Source organism: Squalius cephalus (genome assembly GCF_949319135.1).
Source record: "Squalius cephalus genome assembly, chromosome: 21".
Taxonomy (NCBI): domain Eukaryota; kingdom Metazoa; phylum Chordata; class Actinopteri; order Cypriniformes; family Leuciscidae; genus Squalius; species Squalius cephalus.
The window spans coordinates 28826356-28846002 of NC_137142.1; the positions used below are offsets into that span (position 1 = coordinate 28826356).

The 19647-nt window shown below is 38.0% G+C and overlaps 1 protein-coding gene across 6 annotated transcripts in view; it reads right to left on the minus strand.

Moving 5' to 3' along the window:
* kcnma1a (potassium large conductance calcium-activated channel, subfamily M, alpha member 1a) overlaps positions 1 to 19647 on the minus strand; it is a 185309-nt gene that overhangs the window by 62637 nt on the left and 103025 nt on the right. For all 6 annotated transcript variants that reach the window (XM_079855912.1, XM_079855911.1, XM_079855909.1 and 3 more), the window contains exons 5-10: positions 13942 to 14035; positions 13661 to 13772; positions 4977 to 5052; positions 3942 to 4017; positions 3366 to 3536; positions 1081 to 1172 (exon numbers count right to left, since the gene is read on the minus strand). In XM_079855912.1, the coding sequence (XP_079712038.1) occupies positions 1081 to 1172; positions 3366 to 3536; positions 3942 to 4017; positions 4977 to 5052; positions 13661 to 13772; positions 13942 to 14035 (621 nt within the window). The remainder of the gene's footprint in view (positions 1 to 1080; positions 1173 to 3365; positions 3537 to 3941; positions 4018 to 4976; positions 5053 to 13660; positions 13773 to 13941; positions 14036 to 19647) is intronic.

A 19647-nucleotide genomic window follows, 5' to 3' on the forward strand; every position in this document is an offset into this window, starting at 1 on the left:
CACGCTGCGTAATGGGTTGGGAAATAGTGCGCACGCTAGAAAGAGAGAGAGAGGGCTCTGGAACTTAAGACGCGGGCGTTTGGGAGAATCGCTGTGCTGATGACAGGGCCGTGTTTGAGCCAGAAAACGAGTGGGGGGTGGGGGGGTTAAAATATCCACATTCACATTCAGGGGTCATCTTTGAAAAGGAAAAGAAAAAACGGAACATGATAAAAGTACCAAGCGGGGCAAAAAAGCAAGCCAATTGCAATGGAGCAGCTCCAGTGCGAGAGCTGAGGCATCCAAGCATTCAGGGTGTGCGCTGACTGAAGATCAGGGCCAGAGTCATGTCACACGGAGATGAGGTTATGAGCCAGCAGTGACGCACAGCCAGAGAGGCTTTTCTCACTGCAGCATGCACAACCAAACAAACAAACAAACAAAAAAGCCAACAGACATCCATTCACAGAGAGCATGCGAGAGATGGATCAAGCATGACGAGTAGAACTCAAAGAACAGAAAATTGAATCAAACACAAGACAATGATGACACTAAGTAAACAGCGTCTTGTATCTGAGCATCATAAAACTAGTTCTATGAGCTAATGATTTCATTTTCTATCATTTACTGTGCTCATTTATATTACAAATACGAAACAGACACCCATTCTACAGCAGCACATAACGGATGGAAAACCAACAGCAGTCACTGTAATGAAATTAAAATGCAGCAGATGTGTTACGAAAAAGAAGCCACGGACACAGAGCAAAGGGCATGGACATGTGGCTTCGATGGCCAAGGTCTCCAGTCACAGTGTGACTTTCATTTGTCCTACAATTTTTTGTCTGCACTAACCCCCCTCTCTATCTGAGAAGGGGGAGTTTGAGTCACACAACCACACCTGGTTCTGGATTTTGACTTACTTTCTGCCTCGTGTCGAGTTATAACTCCCTCCGTATTTCTTCCGATTAAGGATGAGAGCAGCAATTTCTGGCACGTAGCGAGCAAACATGGCCTACATGCATGGAACAGAAAAAGAAAAGGGCATGCAAAGAGGGGTTCTGCTGTGACCGAGGCCACAGAGGCACCTTGAATACTTACTTTCTGCCATTTACCGCACTATAGGAACCACCATATTTCTTGCGGTTTCCTATTAACTCTATGATTTCAGGGACGTAGCTGGCAAACATGGCCTAAGGAGAAGATGGGAGACAGAAGCAGAGGCTAAAAAAGAGTGCGGAGAGACCCGTCTGAGTCTGGATTTTTACCCCCAACCTCTGATGTGCAGAAATTGATAGGGACGCGTGTTTTGTCGGGGGAAAAAATGGTGTAGCTTGGTAAAATGTTAATAATTTTTCTTTAAAAGTTTTTTTTTTTTTGTTTAACGTCCATTGTGCTTCTGAAAAGATCTGAAAGGATCTTTTTAATTGAGGGGGAAACAGAATAATGGACAAAAAGCCAACTTTGGAGACACTCCACTGTTTTCTTTTCTTTTTTTATTGGTGCTGCCCATCTGTTTTCTCTGACAGCACAAAAAAAAATATCTCGTGAAAACGAAGAGAAAGAAGAAAAAAACCTACATGCCATGTTTTGTCCAACAAACACTATTGCAGTGGCAAGTGTATTTGAATAGTCCAGCCTGATCGCCCACAGCTGCAAAGCACATTAAGACTCATTAGTGTGCTTTAAATGAGCTGGATGCGCTTTGCAAGATTGCAGCCTTGACTAAGTTCTGTTTTATCTCCACGCAGCATGTTACTAGAGATCTTAATCCCCGAGTTGTCAGCCTGACCTTCCGAAGAGAGTTGTGAGCGGTTCTTCACCCCTCTCTAGGGCCCTAATGAATTATGACATCTGTCTGATCAGACCTGACGGTTTACAACATTTCCATACTGAAGTCATTAATTGAACACCTGATATAAAGCAGAGCAATGATTATTTCCAGTCCTCCTCAAAAACAAAAAGAAATAGCAGATTGCTATGGAAACTTCTGGACAGCTGGAAGGTTCTGTCCAGTGATAGGAATGGAGCGCATCTGTCCTGCGTTATGTTTATATGAACTTCACATGAGAGTTATTGAATGCCTGTGGATGATGTATACCCTGATCTTGAGTCTGTTAACCACCAAGACCCTAAGGCTGGACGGTATATATTGCTTTTTGAATTAATATAATTTCCTTGAATCATTTCTTTTTAACTTTTCAAAATGACATCCCCTTAAAAAAACATATTCACTGTAAAAAGTGAAAATGAGTTACCTTAAAGAACTATTTCTACCTGATCTGACCCATTAATTTCACAAGCATAACCAAATGTATTCATGTTCACGCAGTAATATGATGAAACTATTCATCTGACATGAAAATAATTTGATAAAAGATGCCACAATATTTTTAGGTTCATTTAAAAAAAAAAAAAAAAGATACTATATAATAGTGAAAGTTTTATTTAAAAAAAATCATTATTCATATTATTCTGTTCATGTGGAAAACGTCCTTTTTTAATTTTTATGGTACTTTATGTCTTATGCAATAATTATTATATAAATGAGAACAGGCCTATCTGAAAGGATTTGAATGACAGTATTTATTATATAATTATATATATTTTTTAACTACACTTTTTTTAAACTAAACTTAAATGTTAATTGCAGTTTACTGAAACTGATCAAATCTAATTAAAATCAAACTAAATCTACTAATCCCAGCTGCTTATTTCTCATTTATTTGCTGTTCTCCTCTTCTAAATCAGTTTAACAAAAAATTCCTGCAAAACATACACAGCTACTTTTCATCGGTGTTATTGCTATGTATATTTTTCTGTATCACCATCTGAAGTTGCGCTGGTGTAAATGCACTCTTTGAGTGTTTGAGGCTGCTGTTGCTATGGAGACGCTCAAGCAGGACTATGGGCCATCCGCCTGCCACTGTGTTTGTTGGAATTCGGGGAGGGAAACAGAAGGATGGGATCTCCTGAAACCGCAAAACTGTTTTAAGAGAATAGCAACAACATTATCGTCAAAATACATTCTTTAAAGACTATTTTAAATGTAATAAACATGAGTGGTAGTGTCATACAGCATCTACAAGAATTTACACAATACATGTACATTTCATCTTAACTTGGGCTGTAATGTTATAACAAGGTAATGGATTTTAAAGGCAGGGGTGCAAACGTTACAAAGACAGTGGACGTATACAATATGGTAAAAACAGCGTTATAATTTGGGCCAGTATGAAGACTGTGGAAAGACGACAGTTATGAGAGTCAAATCACAGGAATTGTCTTATTTTTACATGGTAGTTGGAGCAAGGCGTTTGCATGGGGTAGGGGAAGGGGTGCAGGAGGGGTGCATCGAGTGCCAACAAGAGGAAAAGTGTTTTTACCAGACCACCAAGAATGAAGAAGACCATGAACAGGCGTCCAAGAGTGGTTCTTGCATAGACGTCTCCATATCCCACAGTGGACATAGTGACCATTAATAAGTACACACATTCCCAATATGAGAGCGGTTGAGAGTTTTGAAAGTTTTCCCATGGATCCCCTGAGTTTTCCACCTGCAGTGGAGAGGAGAGCAAGAGAGAATTACTGAGCGATCAAAGCACGATCCTCTACAGCCATCTAGTGTCCATAGAGAAAATCACAAAAATTAATTGTGAGAGAAACCAAACTGAGGATTTAGTGGCAATCAGAGTCTTTACTGCCATCTAGTGGCACAGATGTCCTCTGGCACATCCTGATTAAAAAAATAAATAATAATAATAATAAAAACACGAAAAGGAACAACAAAACACCAAACCTTTAGATGAACTACAACACAAACCATATACGGCACAAAGGGACAGACGTGACGCTCGTTTAGGAGCTTTTTCCTCCAACGAATCTGCACGTGCACTCCTTTCTTTGTCAGTTTCTCCTGGGGCATAGGGAGAGGGGGGGCGTGTGTGTGTTTTTTCACTCACCAGATGAATGAATCCTGCAGCAGTGAGCCATGTGCTTATGAAGATGGAACACAGGTTCACCAGCTTGATGGAATTACTGTGAGAGACGAGAGTTACATCAAACCTCTCAAAGTGAAACGCATCACACTGACGTACAGATCAGTCAGTCATCTACTGAGCCCAACACACACACGAGCGGGCCGCTTCCAGCCACGCCTTGCCGTAACGCTGCTCACTGGGAGTGAACACACAAGTTATCAGCAAACAAACCAGAAGACAGTGGGATTCCGAGGATGACCAGCGCATATCTAAAGAGGTTTCTACTCTACAGCGTGTCAGGGGGTGGACTGCATGCTAGTTCTCTCAATGGTAGTCGGCACATCATGTCGCTGTGCGTTTTGTGTAAAGACGACCCCAACTTTGTTATGTCGGCAATGGTCCTGATGCTCATGTCACCTAAAATTGCTACTCTCACTGAAAATGAAAGGCTTCTGGTCACTGCAAATCGCCGTCAATGTGAACACCCCTCCTTTAGCAGCCAATGAGAGAAAATGCAGTGGTGGAAATGTAACGTCCTGTTGACAGCTGTGTCAGTTCAGTGTGATATATCGGAGCAATTTCCCCCCGAATGAAAAACGAGATAGCAGCTAAAATAAATGAAACGTCCAGCGGTTTTACAACCACTGAGTTGGGTGCTGACTGCTTTTTCCCCACTTCCTTTGTGATTCATTGACTTTTTTTTTTTTTTTTTACGAAATACCACGAGATCTGTCATGTGTGTGACAGCCTGCCGGAGGAGGAATCAATCAGAGGCCTGTCTGCTTCATACTCTTGCATTCATCAGGGTGGATGGCGGCCCTGTTCTCTTACCTACAGCACACTAAAAGCGCACACAGTGTGGGATTAATGTAAAACATTCGGAGCAGACTTCTGGGTCAAGTCTGGGTAAGTGAAGGAACGGACATCGGAGACCGTACAGACTGTGTGTTGATGCCAGCGGAGTGGAGCTTTTGAAACGGACAGTGAGAGAGATGCGTGATATGTCGACGGCCTTACCTTGTTTTTAAGATATTCAAAAACTGTAAAATTTCTGAGAACTGTATCAATCTCAAGGCTCTTAGAAACCTCAGACCTACAAGAGAGGAGAAAAGCAGAAAACAATGAATAAAAAATTTTTATTGTAAAGCAATCTGTATGTTCAGAATGGAACACCAACTTATGGCATACTAGATTCTACATTTGTTTTTAAAGACCCCATGAATGGCTAGTAGTAGTCAAGCTCAGTTTTCTTTCTGGCATTGATGTGTTTAAAGTTGGGGTGGAACAAATCAAAAGGGTTATTTTTTTTATTGTCGTTTTTATTATTATTATTATTGTCAAAAAGCTTTAGTTTAAATCACAGCCATGCATTAAAGATGTGTTACTTGCTCGTATTTTTAAACCTTACATTTTTATGTATATCCACAAAAAAAGTTCTTAGATACAGTAGAAAAAGTCACAATAATAAAAATGTTAGAGTCTGTATGTGAATCAACACACAGTATGCAATGATGAACATGTCAAACAGCAGTATAATGCTTCAACGGTCATTGGCATATTACACACAACTATCATCACACAAATTTCAATGTAATGTTAAAATGACTACACTTTAGTAGCTCAGTCATTTAATGAGTCATCAATAAAACAGATTTTCAGTCCATTTATTCTTCTGGAAAAGGGAAGGTCAAGCACATTGCATTGTGAGTTACAATAATCCATGAAGTGTACTCTGCATTCTGGCAAATATAGTAGTTCGTTCAGATATTTTCTGCATAGTGTGCAAACACTGCATTCCTAGTAAGAGTAGTATGGTACTTTGCCATTCCTAACAAACAAATTTGCCAATCTGAACATCTCATATTTTAAAATCCCTAACAAAATTTTAGACATCTTATGAAAACATGTCTAGGACAATGATGTTTTACAGTAATATTCAAATTTGAATTATTTTTAATTTTCTTATTTATTTGTATTTATTAATCATTTTTAAACAATTAATTATGCACATAAACATGTTAATTTATTTTAGGCAAAACTACTGACACAACATGACCATTTATTTTAAGCAAAACTACTTTAAGCAAAATTTTAAGCAAAGATATTGTTCGTCATACTTTTTCAAAATATCTGAAATATGACCTGGGCATGTCCCTGAGTTTTTTTGGTTGTTGTTATGTATTGCAATCAGTTGTTAAGCATGTATTATTTTAACAATTTATTTAGAGCTTAGAGTAGCGAAAGAAGAGCCATGGAACAATCACACATATGTACGTGTGTGTGTGTGTGTGTGTGTGTGTGTGTGTGTGTGTGTGTGTATCAGGTAGCAGATTAGAGAACAATAATCACCTGCTTCAGCAGACTTCTTACATAAACATAATTTTTGTCCTGCTTTCAGCCTTAAAAACATCATCTATTCAGAAGCACATCACATCATCTTAGTTTTGTACATTCCAAATTTGTACAAAAAATTACTCAATGTTCTTTAACCTGTTAAATCTTCCTCCTTTTTGAGCCAAAACCATGACAAATGTTGAACAACGATGATTAACAATGGATTATATTATGTCAACATTTCACAGATTTAACACTTTTGGACAAAAAGTGCTATTGGATGCTTTTTAATGGACGATTGACTTGAACAATTTACCCAAGTGTAATGGATTAGATTCATCTCGCGATCACAGTTTCATCAGTCTTATTTAGATTCTGCATGTTTTCATTTGTATTTCTGATAGAAATTACTATATTACTGTTGCTGAAGCATTTCTATCATAAAACATAGAACAGATACTGACGCTAAATCCATGGGCCTTTCAATATATAATTCGTCAACATTTGTGTGAAGTCGGGCCAGAGAGCGGGGATCAGGTCCTGACAGGATTCACACTTTCTCTTTGTAAAAATATTTGACTTCAAGTTCGAGGTTATCTTCAGCAACAGGAAACAAAAACACTTCAATAAAACTTCTTACAGTCAGTAAGTGAAAAATTAAAGCAAATACAGTCTTAAAGTAAATAGAAGTTCCCCAGAAAGGATGTCTTACCCCATTTAGACAGCACATGGAGGCAGTAAAAAAAAGAGCTCTGACTGTCACTCCTGCCATCTCCAGTCTGGCCTGGGCCCAACTTCACACGGTAACCGTTCTGAAACAGCTCACCACACGACTTTTTGCGCCGTGCGCTCTCTTGAACGGTTTCCGTGACCAGAGCACCCCGCGGGCCCCGAAAACAGATCATGATTCTGAGATCCTCAGAGTTGATTCTGTGATCCTACTCCTTTATAAATCCAGATATGTAGAATGTGATATTTCCTCAGAACTTCTAAAATGTGCAACCTCAGATTTACTTTACAAAAAAAAAAATCTAATTTGGACTCAGAGAAAAAGAGATAGAGCGTAGAGCGTCTCATAGAGCATGAACGCCAGAATGTGTCTAAAAGACTGTACTAAAAACCCTTCAAGCTTAGACTGAGACACCTGTCATTGGATGAAAATCTGATTGCAGCCACAATCTCTGACGTATTTGGTCTGATCTTTTCAATATTAAATTCCCACGCACGTATCTTGCCTCTGTTTAAGCGAGGTGACTAGCTTTTGTATACACTGAACCCTTCTAGAGATTTAGATCTGTTAAAATGAAAACGGAAATGGAAAGAAAAAAACAATCCTGAATTAATCACTGGGGTTTTACTTGAGGTTTTTTATTTGTTTATTTTTATTTTACTGATAACTGTAATGCTGTGCAGTATGATTGTTCTGCTCGAAATTTCATAGCAATAATAGCTTTCTAAATGAAGTGGCGTAATCCTGCTGTTGAGCTCATCTATATTCACTGTACTTCAAAGGTGTCATAAAATGTTGATATGTTAAAGGTCCCATTGCATGGATTATTTTATTATTTTAGAATGTTTCCTGGGGTGCCCTTATAATGTTAGTATGTTTTTAGATCAAAAGTTGTTATAATTTAGAAATAAAAGGCATATTTCCTAACCTGATTTTAGCCTCTGATTTGAACGCTCTGTTTGAAGGGGCGTGTCTGCTGTGAGACTTCAGTGTAAACGCCCACTGCTGTGATTGGCTGACATGCTTGCATATGAAATATCCCGCATTACATGTAAAACTCTCTCGAAAACTTTTACTATTACAGCTATTATACGTTTTTACTATTACAGCTATCGGGATTAACGAATCGTGAGAAGTTTTTTAAGTATTTAGATCTATTCCCATCACATAAAAGGTTGCAGTGATGAGCACTGAGCAGATGACAGCCTGTTGATCGTGTGAATGAAGATCTTATCATTGCAACACAGTTTCTGCACTCTCACTAATGATTTCAACAATGCAAACATGAGGTAAGTACAGTAAGAGCTTCGTTGTGCAGTGTAACAGCATCATTGATTTCATAACGAGTTGTGGCAAGTGTCCAGATAAACTCGCGCTGTGTGATTGATGATTTGCGATTGGCGATTGGAAAGGGATTGTTCTTTGATCGCTTTCTGTATATATATTAATCACAGTTTAAGTAAGATTATTTTTATCCTACTAAGAGAAACGACGTGAAGTTGATCGTTTAGTCACTGGCTGGATTTACTGATGCATAAATAATATTGAACGATTTTGAGAGAAAGATTATCTGTCTGAACTTGAACAATTACACATCAGAAATTCACATAACCCACTGGTTATTCAGAGGCTCGGATGAAGGAACTAAAAAAATACTTTTGTGTTCATTTGTACATCCAAACACTGAGCAACTGCCATGCTTCGCTCGTTTGCAAGCCATGAGGTCTCTCGAGGAAAAACCAATATCATGCTCGCGCACCTCATTTTCTCATAGGCGGGCCAAATTCTTTTTGCGGGCAAAGAAGAGAAAGGGGAGGTAACCTTTCCCCTTATATATATATATATATATATATATATATATATATATATATATATATATATACATATATATATATATATAATATAATATAATATATATATATATATATATATATGTGTGTGTGTGTGTGTGTGTGTGTGTGTGTGTGTGTGTGTATATATTGTATGTGTATATATTCTTCCTTGTGCTTTATTTCCGAGAAATTAGAAATAGAGACTATTTTAATTAGATTTTTTTCTTTAGAAATTAGATTTCTGTTTAATCTGCTTGGCAACTATGGCTGCTTGTTTGAGATGATGATTCGTCTAAATTACAGAAAAAGACCTAAGGCGGCAGCAGACAACAGAGCAAGAGACTTGATTTAACTCTACATTCAGCCACACTGGTATCTACATTGTGCATCAGTAATTTCCCTTGAACCTTAGGTGAACCTGATAGCATGTTTCTGTCTCAGCAGCTGAAAAGCCCGTGGCACAGGATCCAGGAGAGTAGGCCAGTGCTGTGCATTGAAGCAGGCTTAATGGACATGTGTAGTATGGAGAGATGCTCATTCAGACCATTTCATTCACATCTGCAGGCCCACAGACCAACAGCATGTCACGTGTGTTACAGTCACAAACCACTGGCTCTTTTTCTCAATCAGGGAATACTGAACATGTTTAAAGGGGATAAAGGACCGCCGGGATTATTCGTCCCTCGTTTCTCCCAGAATGCATCCGTGCAGGCATGTACTGAAGCCTGCCATGTGAGAGAGGGTTTTATATATGAAAGAGGCTTAAAGCACAAATTAGTTTCCTTCACTGATTTTTCTTCTTCTGGCCATGCGACTCTTATTCCTAACCGAGAATCTTCTAGTTCCAGTAGTGTGGAACAATACTGCTTTACACCACCAGATGGCAGTAGTACTTAATATCCACATCATCAGGGATGGACTGGGACCACTGATGGTGCGAATCAACCACCACAAACTCCATCAGAAAACAAATAACTTTGATATACATCTACTAAATTACATTTGCAGAAATTGATTTATTAAAATGAAAAGTTGTATAGATTAGACCACTGAGAATGTTACCACTTACATAGTACTCAACTACTGACATGGTATTAATAAATACTACTTTCTTACTTTTTAATTAATCATAATCAGACTCTTACAAAACATTTGTTTGTTTGTTTAAACCCTGGTGCAAATGTATCATACGAGCAAACAAAAAAAAAGTTGTGCATGATGTCCACCTCCAAAGAGAAAAACTTTTGAACTTTCTATTCATCAAATAATAGTGGATTTTATTTTATTTTTTATCACAAACTGTTTTTAACACTAATAATAATACAAAATGTTTCTTGAGCACCAAATCAGCATATCAAAATGATTTGACAAGGATAATGTGACACTGAAGACTGCTTTGCCTTGACAGAAATACATTACATTTTAAAATATATAAACATAGATCCCCGTTATTTTTAATTGTAATAATATTTCACTATACCAGTGTTTTTACTGTATTTTCAATCAAATAAACGCAGCTTTGGTGAGAATAAGAGACTTGTTTCAAGACATACAAAAATTATTTTGAACGGTAATGTGTATTTAACACAATTCTAAATTAGAATGTTTCATTTTGTTAAAAATTATTTGTAGCTCCAAGCTATATCACATGTCATTCAGGCAAACCCCCTTCAAAAGAGAAGTATGGAAAAGACTACAGTACATCACTGAAGCAGAGCATTTTAATGGCCCTGAAAATAACAACGAAATCTAGAGTGAACCTAGGAATCTCCCTCTATATACATACCCTCTATTAATATGCACAGGATCTCCTCACATAAGACACTGTGATTAATGCCTTCTCTTCCCAGACCGATACAGCTTTTGGAAGAGGACTTTAACTCACAAAACGTCTCCATTTCAGAGTCAAGTACGTGTTGTTAATTGATTGCAAAGATGAAGGAAGCTAGTGTAAGACTGGAGAAACTGGAAGAGGCTTACACTAGTGTGGTATAAGAGCCTCGTGCTAATCCATACACAACACTCGTGTTTAAAAATATTCTCCTGCACTGCTTTGAGAAGATTAATTTCTATTTCCCAGAAGAGGGTCTCTGCATACCCTTCAAATTTTGCGTTAGTCAAAACATTGCTTTAATCAAGGTCCAATTTTCAGAGCGGGAATGGTATAGCCAAGGTTCACTCATGTGCCAGGGTCTTTGACAGTCCCTACAGCAGATTTAATTATGATCCATCATAGTTTCCTTTACAGGGTGGGACCAGAATACAATAGTTCTTGGAAATGTGTGTGAAATGTTTTGAATTGAAATATTCAAAGCTTAAAAATACAATGCATTAAAATGCGAGCACGGTTAGTGCAATGCATATTTTTTCAATTAGTGCAGTTCAACAAGCTTTTTTGTTTCAAAAACATTTGGCATTAATTTTCTTCCATACATTTGGCTTCAGTTTATATGTGTTACATGACACATTTACAACAGGGTTTCGACAAACAACTAGCCATGTACCAAACATTTTATAAAACGGTCTGATATGATTTGCCCTGGTGGAAATTTAGAGCAGGATAGTTATCCTTAGTCCGGGAGTGCTTGCTCCCGAGGGCCTGACAACTCCTCAATGTTTATTATGCTGTTTGTTCTCTAAAAGCTCTTTTCGCTGAGATTAATATACCTCTGATCTGCTGTATATCATCATTATGTAACATATGACCACTGTAGTTCCCTCCATTCAGAGTTTGCTGATGGTGTAGGACACGTGGCTGATGTTGCTCCAGATTTCATATGCCGGCTGTTTCACAGTCTTTCATCATGTCTGAGAATTTGTCTCTCTGTTCTGTGAGAGCACTCTTTGGTCTTTGAGATGGCTTTATTCTGCAAGACAGGCCCATACCATGTCCCCAAAAGTACCAGGAGCACATCCATTCTGTGTTTCATATCCATACTTCACGTTTACTAGGTATGGTGCAGAGTGTGTTTTGTCCACTGGAGGGCTCTAGCTGAGTTTAACACATTTTAAACAGTTCCACATCAATGTGCATCAATGTAAATTACACATTACATTTATTCATGTGATGGTAGAGCTGAATTTTCAGCATCATTACTCCACTCTTCAATGTCAAATGATCCTTCAGAAATCATTCTGATGATTTGCTCCTCAAGAAACATTATTATCAATGTTGAACACAGTTAATATTTATGTGGAAACTAATACATTTCAGAATTCTTTGAAGAATAGAAAATTCTAAAGAACAGCATTTATTTGAAATAGAAATCATGTAACATTATAATTGTCTTTACTTTAACTTTTAAACAATTTAATGTTTCGAAAAAAACATCCTAACTCTTTTTGAACGGTAGTGTACTGTATAAACTGCCTTTAAAGTTTAGCATAATTGGGACTTGTCCAAATCTTAATTATTTATTATATATAATAAATTCATATGATCTTTCACTACTCATTCAATTGGTTTTGACAGTTTAAAAAAAGCAAAACTGAAGCTAAAGTCTAGTTTCTTCTGATTAAAATTCTACATCCTGTAGATATTTTAATCATGATGCTTCTACAAGCGTCAACGCTGTTGTGTAAATAGTAGACGACAATGCCTGAAATAGTGGACGTGTGAAATGACATCTGTGAAGTTAGGAAACACAGTCTGATTACAAAATTGGTCTGCCTCCAAACCATTATACTCCTAATGGTTTCGAGCTTTTAACGAGTTCAATGCTCAAACTTCCTCAGCATTTGGACTGCACGGGCCTCAAGTCCTCAGCTGTTTACATATGCCGCTCAGCCAAACAGCTGTTAATAGGGGGATGTTGATAGCAGCTTTTATTTGATTTTCATTTAAAGGCTCGGTAGGGAGGAACACCATTAAAATTACAGATTTTTTTATGAACTTCTGCTTTTCTAATGCATTATTCAAACAGCACCATGGCAGAAGATGACAGTTCTCTAAAGCTGGCTACCGAAGTACTTAATTATTAACTAATGTTTTTTGATGTGTTTAAGGAAGGGCGGCATTCTTTTTACAGTTGTTTTGGAAAGCACCAATGACACAGGTGGCGTAACGGTTATTAACGAGTGTGTTTACATTGACTGTACATTCACTAGTCTAAAGCAGAGATGCTTTCCTAACCTCTTTGGATACACAGGCACACACATAACACACACACACACACACACACACACACACCAGTCACTTTACACCGTAGTCATGTCTTACCTGTCACTCACCCCAACTTTGACACAAACATATTGCGATGGGAAATCATTACCATCAAACCGAGGGTGCTTACTCGCCCCACTGGCTACTCACAAGTAAGCCTTATACAGGAACGTACACCTTCCCTGTTCCAAATCTCACCTTTTTGTAAAAGGTGAGATTTAAAAAGCTAGTCCATTCTGGCTTATGTTGGTCAGTGTGCCTCTCGCAGGTTGAGAAGCCTGGTGATGCTATTATCCCAGCATAATTAAAGCCCAAAGTCATCTCACGTTCTTAACACCCTTCTCAGCATTTCTTCACCTGAGCCACACGGTCATCTTTGCAGTTTGCCAAATTTCCAAGCCATGACATTTTGTAGCTATTCTTGGGTTTCCCACGACAGAGAGTGACAACAAACCATGGCAGCTTGGCTTAATAATCAAAAAAAATCTCCTGTTCAAACATTTGCCCTGGTCTCATCATCAGTTTGGCCTTTGTCTCCTCTATCTGTATTTTGAGCTGTTTCTGTGACTGCTGCCCTGTGGTTCAGGGACTGACAGGAGGGTCAGGAGAGGGAAAGGGGAGTGAGGAGTGTTTAAAGACTTACCCAGCCAGCTCCTGTTCAGATAAACTGACACAAACACGGGCGGTACGGTGAAGAAGTCCACCACTGAGTTCACCTCCAACCAGAACCACAGCTTATCATTGGCTGCTATGAACTGGAAGATGATGAAATGGAAAATGGGTCAACATTACATCGTTTTAAAGGGGATCATATTTTAGAATGAAAAAAGTCTGGTCAAACATTAAAAGTTATTGGTGACAAAAAAATATTACTGGGTGTGCAGAATGTGATAGAAATATGTTGAGCATGAAATATGTACTTACACGCAGGCCAAAGTAGAGTAAGAAGAACACATTGAATGCCATGTCAATTTGTAATGTGAAGTCTTTGTAGAAATTCTGACAGGATTCTATAGGACTATGGAGAAAGAAAAATAAATAAATGTTAATTCAATTTCAAACAGATTCATGATTTAATTGGCATGGAAATAAAGTCAAAGTCCTAAAAATTGTTTTTTGTTTTGTTTTTTAGGCTAAATGTATTTTCTTTTCTTTCTGATTATAAATACATAATCTAATTATAAATATGCACATATAATATAAAACACACCATGTAACATTATCAAACTTGCCTTTTTGTCATACTTTTCCAGACTATATATTTATATATACTACTCTTATGTAACCTACATAAAAGTTTGCATAAATAATACAATATTCATTTGCATGATAGTGATATATAGTTGTTTATATCTATATACATTGGTTCTGTACTAAGTACAATGACAATAACATTTTAAATCAGGATGTCTTGAAAAAACAAACATGAATAGTTTATGACTATTACAATTATTCACAGGAAAATACAACTTATTATGATATAATGTACCATAAATGCATTGCATTATAATACCTTTTTAATACATTATATGTCATTACATCCCGCAAGTTAAAAACATCTCTAGAATTTTGACACACAGTCAAGACATCAGGAACATTGAAAGACATTGATATGACTCAGGACTGTCTTAAAGCACCAGTTGCCTTTATCAGTTAGAATAAAATATATATAAAATATATAACAGCATTTCTGATTTATTCAGTACAACTGGGATGGTTAACTCAACTGTTGAATGGTTCAATTAATTAAAAGGCTTCATTTCATAAACCAAAAGCCTTTGAGCTGAGGTTAATGTGGTGCTGCCCTTTCACTGGCATTATCTCATGTAGGAAGTAATTTAGAGACCAGCCTTGAAATTCAATAGACATAAATAATATGAAACTAAAGAAAAGACAGCCAAATTAACAGAAAAGGGGCCCATAATGCATGTTTAACTAGCTACTTTTGGCCTTAAAGTGATAGTTCACCCAAAAATAAAAATTTGCTATTAATTTACTCACCCTTAGGCCATTCAAAATGTAAGTGACTTTTTTCTTCAGGAGAACAGTAAAGAAGAGTTCTGCCTGAAATCGTGGTCCTTCGTGATTCATATAATACAATATAAGTCAATGGCTACTGTGACTTTAAGAGTCAAAAAAACATATACAGGCAAAACAAAATTAATACCCATGGCTGCTGACGATACATTGAGGTCTTATGAAGCAAAACTGTCTGTGCAAGAAAATGAAAATTATTTACATGTATTAAAATAAGGGCTGTTAAAATTAAGGCGCATGCAATACATTTTTTCAGTTTAGCATGTTGCATTTTTTTAAAGCAATTAACGCAGCATCCGTTTTTTGAATCATCCGTTGGCTAGCATTACATTATATGACTATGCTCTTATTAATGCAAATGCTTTTAAACCATTCAAGCTCTATAAGACACAAAAGAGAACGCAGTGCGCTACTGGTGTGCGTCTGTGAATCTCCTGTCTGTGTGACACATGCACACACGACTCGTGCACACAGAAAGCCCCTTCAGGCTGAGCTTGAATGGACAAAAACACACAAAATTATGCCAAAATTACAGTTTTGTTAAGTATCCTCACAAGTACAGACTTAAATTAGTTGAATGAAGTCTTAAATGAACGTAAAGAGTTGTGAGAAAATGGGAAACGTGTCAGATCCGTGTCATGTGTGGCAGGTCTTAAAGTGACAGCTGCCTAATAAACCCTCTGCTGTTTGTCATTAAGGATAATCAAACAACAAAAGAAAAGAGAAAATCACTCACTGCTCTTGACTGAATAACATTTGTAGCTTTAATAAGGATTAATCTATATTTAATTTATAAATTATGCAGTGAAGACTGTGATAATAACTTTATTTAATTTCTGTAAATATCCTACCTAACCAACCTGAAAATCTTAAAGCACTGTTCACAAGGTTACATGGGTCAAAAGCAAAGGAAACAATAACTTTTTGTGTACATACTGTACATTGTTGCTCCTCTATGCCCCGCCTTTCTGAAACGCATCGATTTTTACAAAGCTAATCGTTCTGAAAAGCGCGTTGTGCTCTGATTGGTCATCGATCCAGTGCATTGTGATTGGCCCAAAAACATTAAGCGTGTGACAGAAATGTCATACCCCTTACCATATTTGGAACATCAGCTCCCAAAGCAATAATGACAGGTGATAATGTTGTACTACTACCTTATCAATTCGAGCCCGAATCTGATCCGGAAAATGCAGATGACCAAGCTGATCGATCAACTTTGCCAGCACAACTGGACCAGAACATTTCAATATGTATAAAACAGAGAGGGAGGACACATCTGTTGTATTGTTCGTCAAAATGGTATTTACTTGTGCTTATCCTGGATGCTGTAACCTATATGAAAAATTAAGATTGACTTTTCACAGATTCCCAATATTTGAGCTCCCGTGCATGTCATTATGCGACAGGAAACTCTGTGCCAGACTGCCGTGAACGCGCTCAGGAATAATTTGCCGAGGCAGTGGATTACAGGTAATAATTTTGTAAATAATGTTCAGTTTCTTGCACAAATCAATCGTTTCACTTCATAAGACCTCAATGTATCGTCAGGAGCCAGAGGTATTAATTGTTTTGCAAGTATGTTTTTTTTTTACTCTTGAAGTGACAGTTGCCATTGACATTATATGAAATCACCAAGGACCACGGTTTCAGCAAAAAAAATTCTTTACTGTTCTGGAGAAAAAAAGACTCCTACATCTTGGATGGCCTGAGGGTAAATTTTCATTATTTTGGTGAACTATCCCTTTTGGTTAACTATTATTTTGGTGAACTATCAGGAAGAGCTTTCTATCAAGTTACAATTAGCGGTGTCTCAAAATGCACAACCGTCAACACATGTACGCTGTGAAACACAAAGCGCCTGATCCTTGAGCTCACTGTCACTTCACACTCTGCAATTACAAGAGATCTCCTGCCATGTGGCATCCATGCAGAAAGTATCCCTGCTCAGAAATCTTAAGACCTGAATGTCATTCTTGACTGCCTGGGCCATAAGATGACACTTTCCCAGGACCTTATAGAGATGTGGGCTGCTCTGAGGTCAGCTGAAAGCATGCTATGCCAACTAATAATGTGGTAAACAGTGCTCAGGCGCTCCTGAGCTTCCATCTAACACTAGGTGGCCCCAGTTTCTAATCGAGTGCCTGCGGAGGACAAACAGCAATGTCAATGTGCACAGAACTATGCCGCCCTGAGGGACGAACGCAGTGGGCTATTTCAGGCTAGTTACAGTATGTCTTCATCATCTTCTTTTACAAAGATGCTGCACTTTGGCACTCATTCAGAAAGGGAACAGAATGAATGTGTATCCAGAAAAACACCCCGTGTGGTTCATGGGCCCAAACGTCCCATTATGTCAAAAACAAACCGCACCATTAATCACTATCAGGGCACACTAGAGCTTTGCTTAAACAGTACAAAATTAAGGTTGATGGAAAAAGAAAAAAGGCGACAGATTGAATGCTTGAGCCGTCGGAGTCGGTGATGGTGTGGCACACAGCAGGTCTAGGTTAATACAACAGTAACTGATTTAGGCCAAGGCATCATTTCTAAAATAAGAATGATTTAGCACCTGCAAGGGCACCGGACAGCTAAAACCTCAGTCGGGGGTCTAAAAATAGCATTTCTGTTTTAATTCCTCCCTGAGGAGCTCTCTGCATGTGCTTCTAAAATAGGAAAACACACAAAGCACTAACCTCTTAATGAAAACAGGAGGAAGTGAAAGCTCTAAGCAAAGAAGATGAGAGACTAAAATTTGTTTAGGAGCTGCAGTTGATATTTGCAGCGATAGTCATGGCAGCGTGTTCAAACAATTCTCTGTTCAAGCAGGAGAAATGCTCAGAGGACTAGCTAATCTTCAAAGCATCACATTGATTATTTTTGAGAATTTCCATCCGGTTCTACTAAATACAAATACATGCATGGAGCAAACGGCACTGCAGAGCCTGCCTCCCACATTCATAACTCAATTCTCACAAAAAACGAATGGCAAGATAAAGAGAGGTATGCGAATTGAAACGGCATCTCTTATCTTCTTATTGATTAACCCTCCTCAAAAAGAGGTCACACTGGCCTCAGCGTTTTAAACTGCTTTCCTGCCCTCTATGAGAACTCGTCTATGGAAAACACAGACCCCATCAAGGCTTTCCTTTCAGTGATAAGACCTTATTACTGCAAAAATCTGCAGAGTCATAACTGGGCAGAGCAAAACCTCCATCCCTATGGAAAGGAATGACATTGACAATGTGGCCACATTAGCAGTGAAAGAAAGCTTGAAGAATCCGTCAGTGTTCTACTTCAGTGTTCTAGAGAGATACACACCTAATAAAAGGCTCAATTAAATCTGTTCGTCATATAAATCGATCGAGTCTCTACAGAAAATTATGACTAAACCGATCAATTCATATGGATTAGTTTTACAAACACTTTATGATCTTTTTGAAGTGTCAAAGTGGTAGTTGCGCAGCTATCAACGGAGGGAAAGAAAGCTCTTAGATTTCATCAAAAAGATCTTGTGTTCCGAAGATGAATGAAAGTCTTACGGCTTTGGAAAGACATGAAGGTGAGTAAATGACAAAATTAAAATTTTGGGGCTAACTAATCCTTTAATATTTCGTCAGCTGCTGTAATGCATTATTAGAGGTCTATATGTTTTTGAAACCTGATACTGAATTTCAAACACAGGCAATGTATCACAATCTTGGAGAACATGACCTGCCAATGTCTCTCTTTCTCCTCCTCTCTTTCTATAAAGAACAAGCTGCTGGTGTGTGGGAGATTTTCAAAGCGTAGGGACGCTGCACTAGAATTAAACTGGGTGGATTATTCATCCCTGCAATGCAGTGCCAGGATATTTATTTCTGTGGCTTCTCAGTGAACAGGCCGTGTATTTCCCTGCCCTTTCGCAGCATAGTGTCCTAAAGCTTTTCCAGGTTAATACAGCTCAGCCTAGGAGCTGTATATAGAAGCATCCATTCATATAACCAAGCAAGTCATTTATTCTGACCTTACCGCATAAATAAATTCATCAAGCCATATCTCTGTCCTCCTTTATCAGTGCTGAGGATTCACTGCGCTAGAGCGCTGATCACCTAAAATGTCATAAGTGGGACACAAAATAAAAGGCATCCCTTGAAGGAGAGCTTCCCCTGTTGTTGCCCTACATATTTCTTGCTTCATTGTTCAGTCCCTAAAAAAAGCCACTGTAGTCTAGGGGGAAAAGTACAGACTGTTCCCATTAAAAATATGACAATGAAACTACAATGTTAAGAAGTGTTGTAACAAACCTACAACACAGCATTATTATATGATGCATTTGTACTTGATCTTCATGTAAATGTACTATATGGGTCTTCTGAGTGGTTGATAGGCATTTTTAGGTGCTATGCTATTTTGGGTGAATTATATGCCATTTTAATGTGGTTGCTAAGGTGTTCTGTGTGGCTAATACTGATTTTTAGGGTTTTCTGGGTGGTTGATAGGTTGCTACTAGTCGTTTACAGGGCATTGTTATGTGGTTGCTAGAATGTTCTGGGTGGTTGATGAAGTGTTTGTAGTTGGTTGTTAGGATGTTGGATGATACTTGCTACAGCC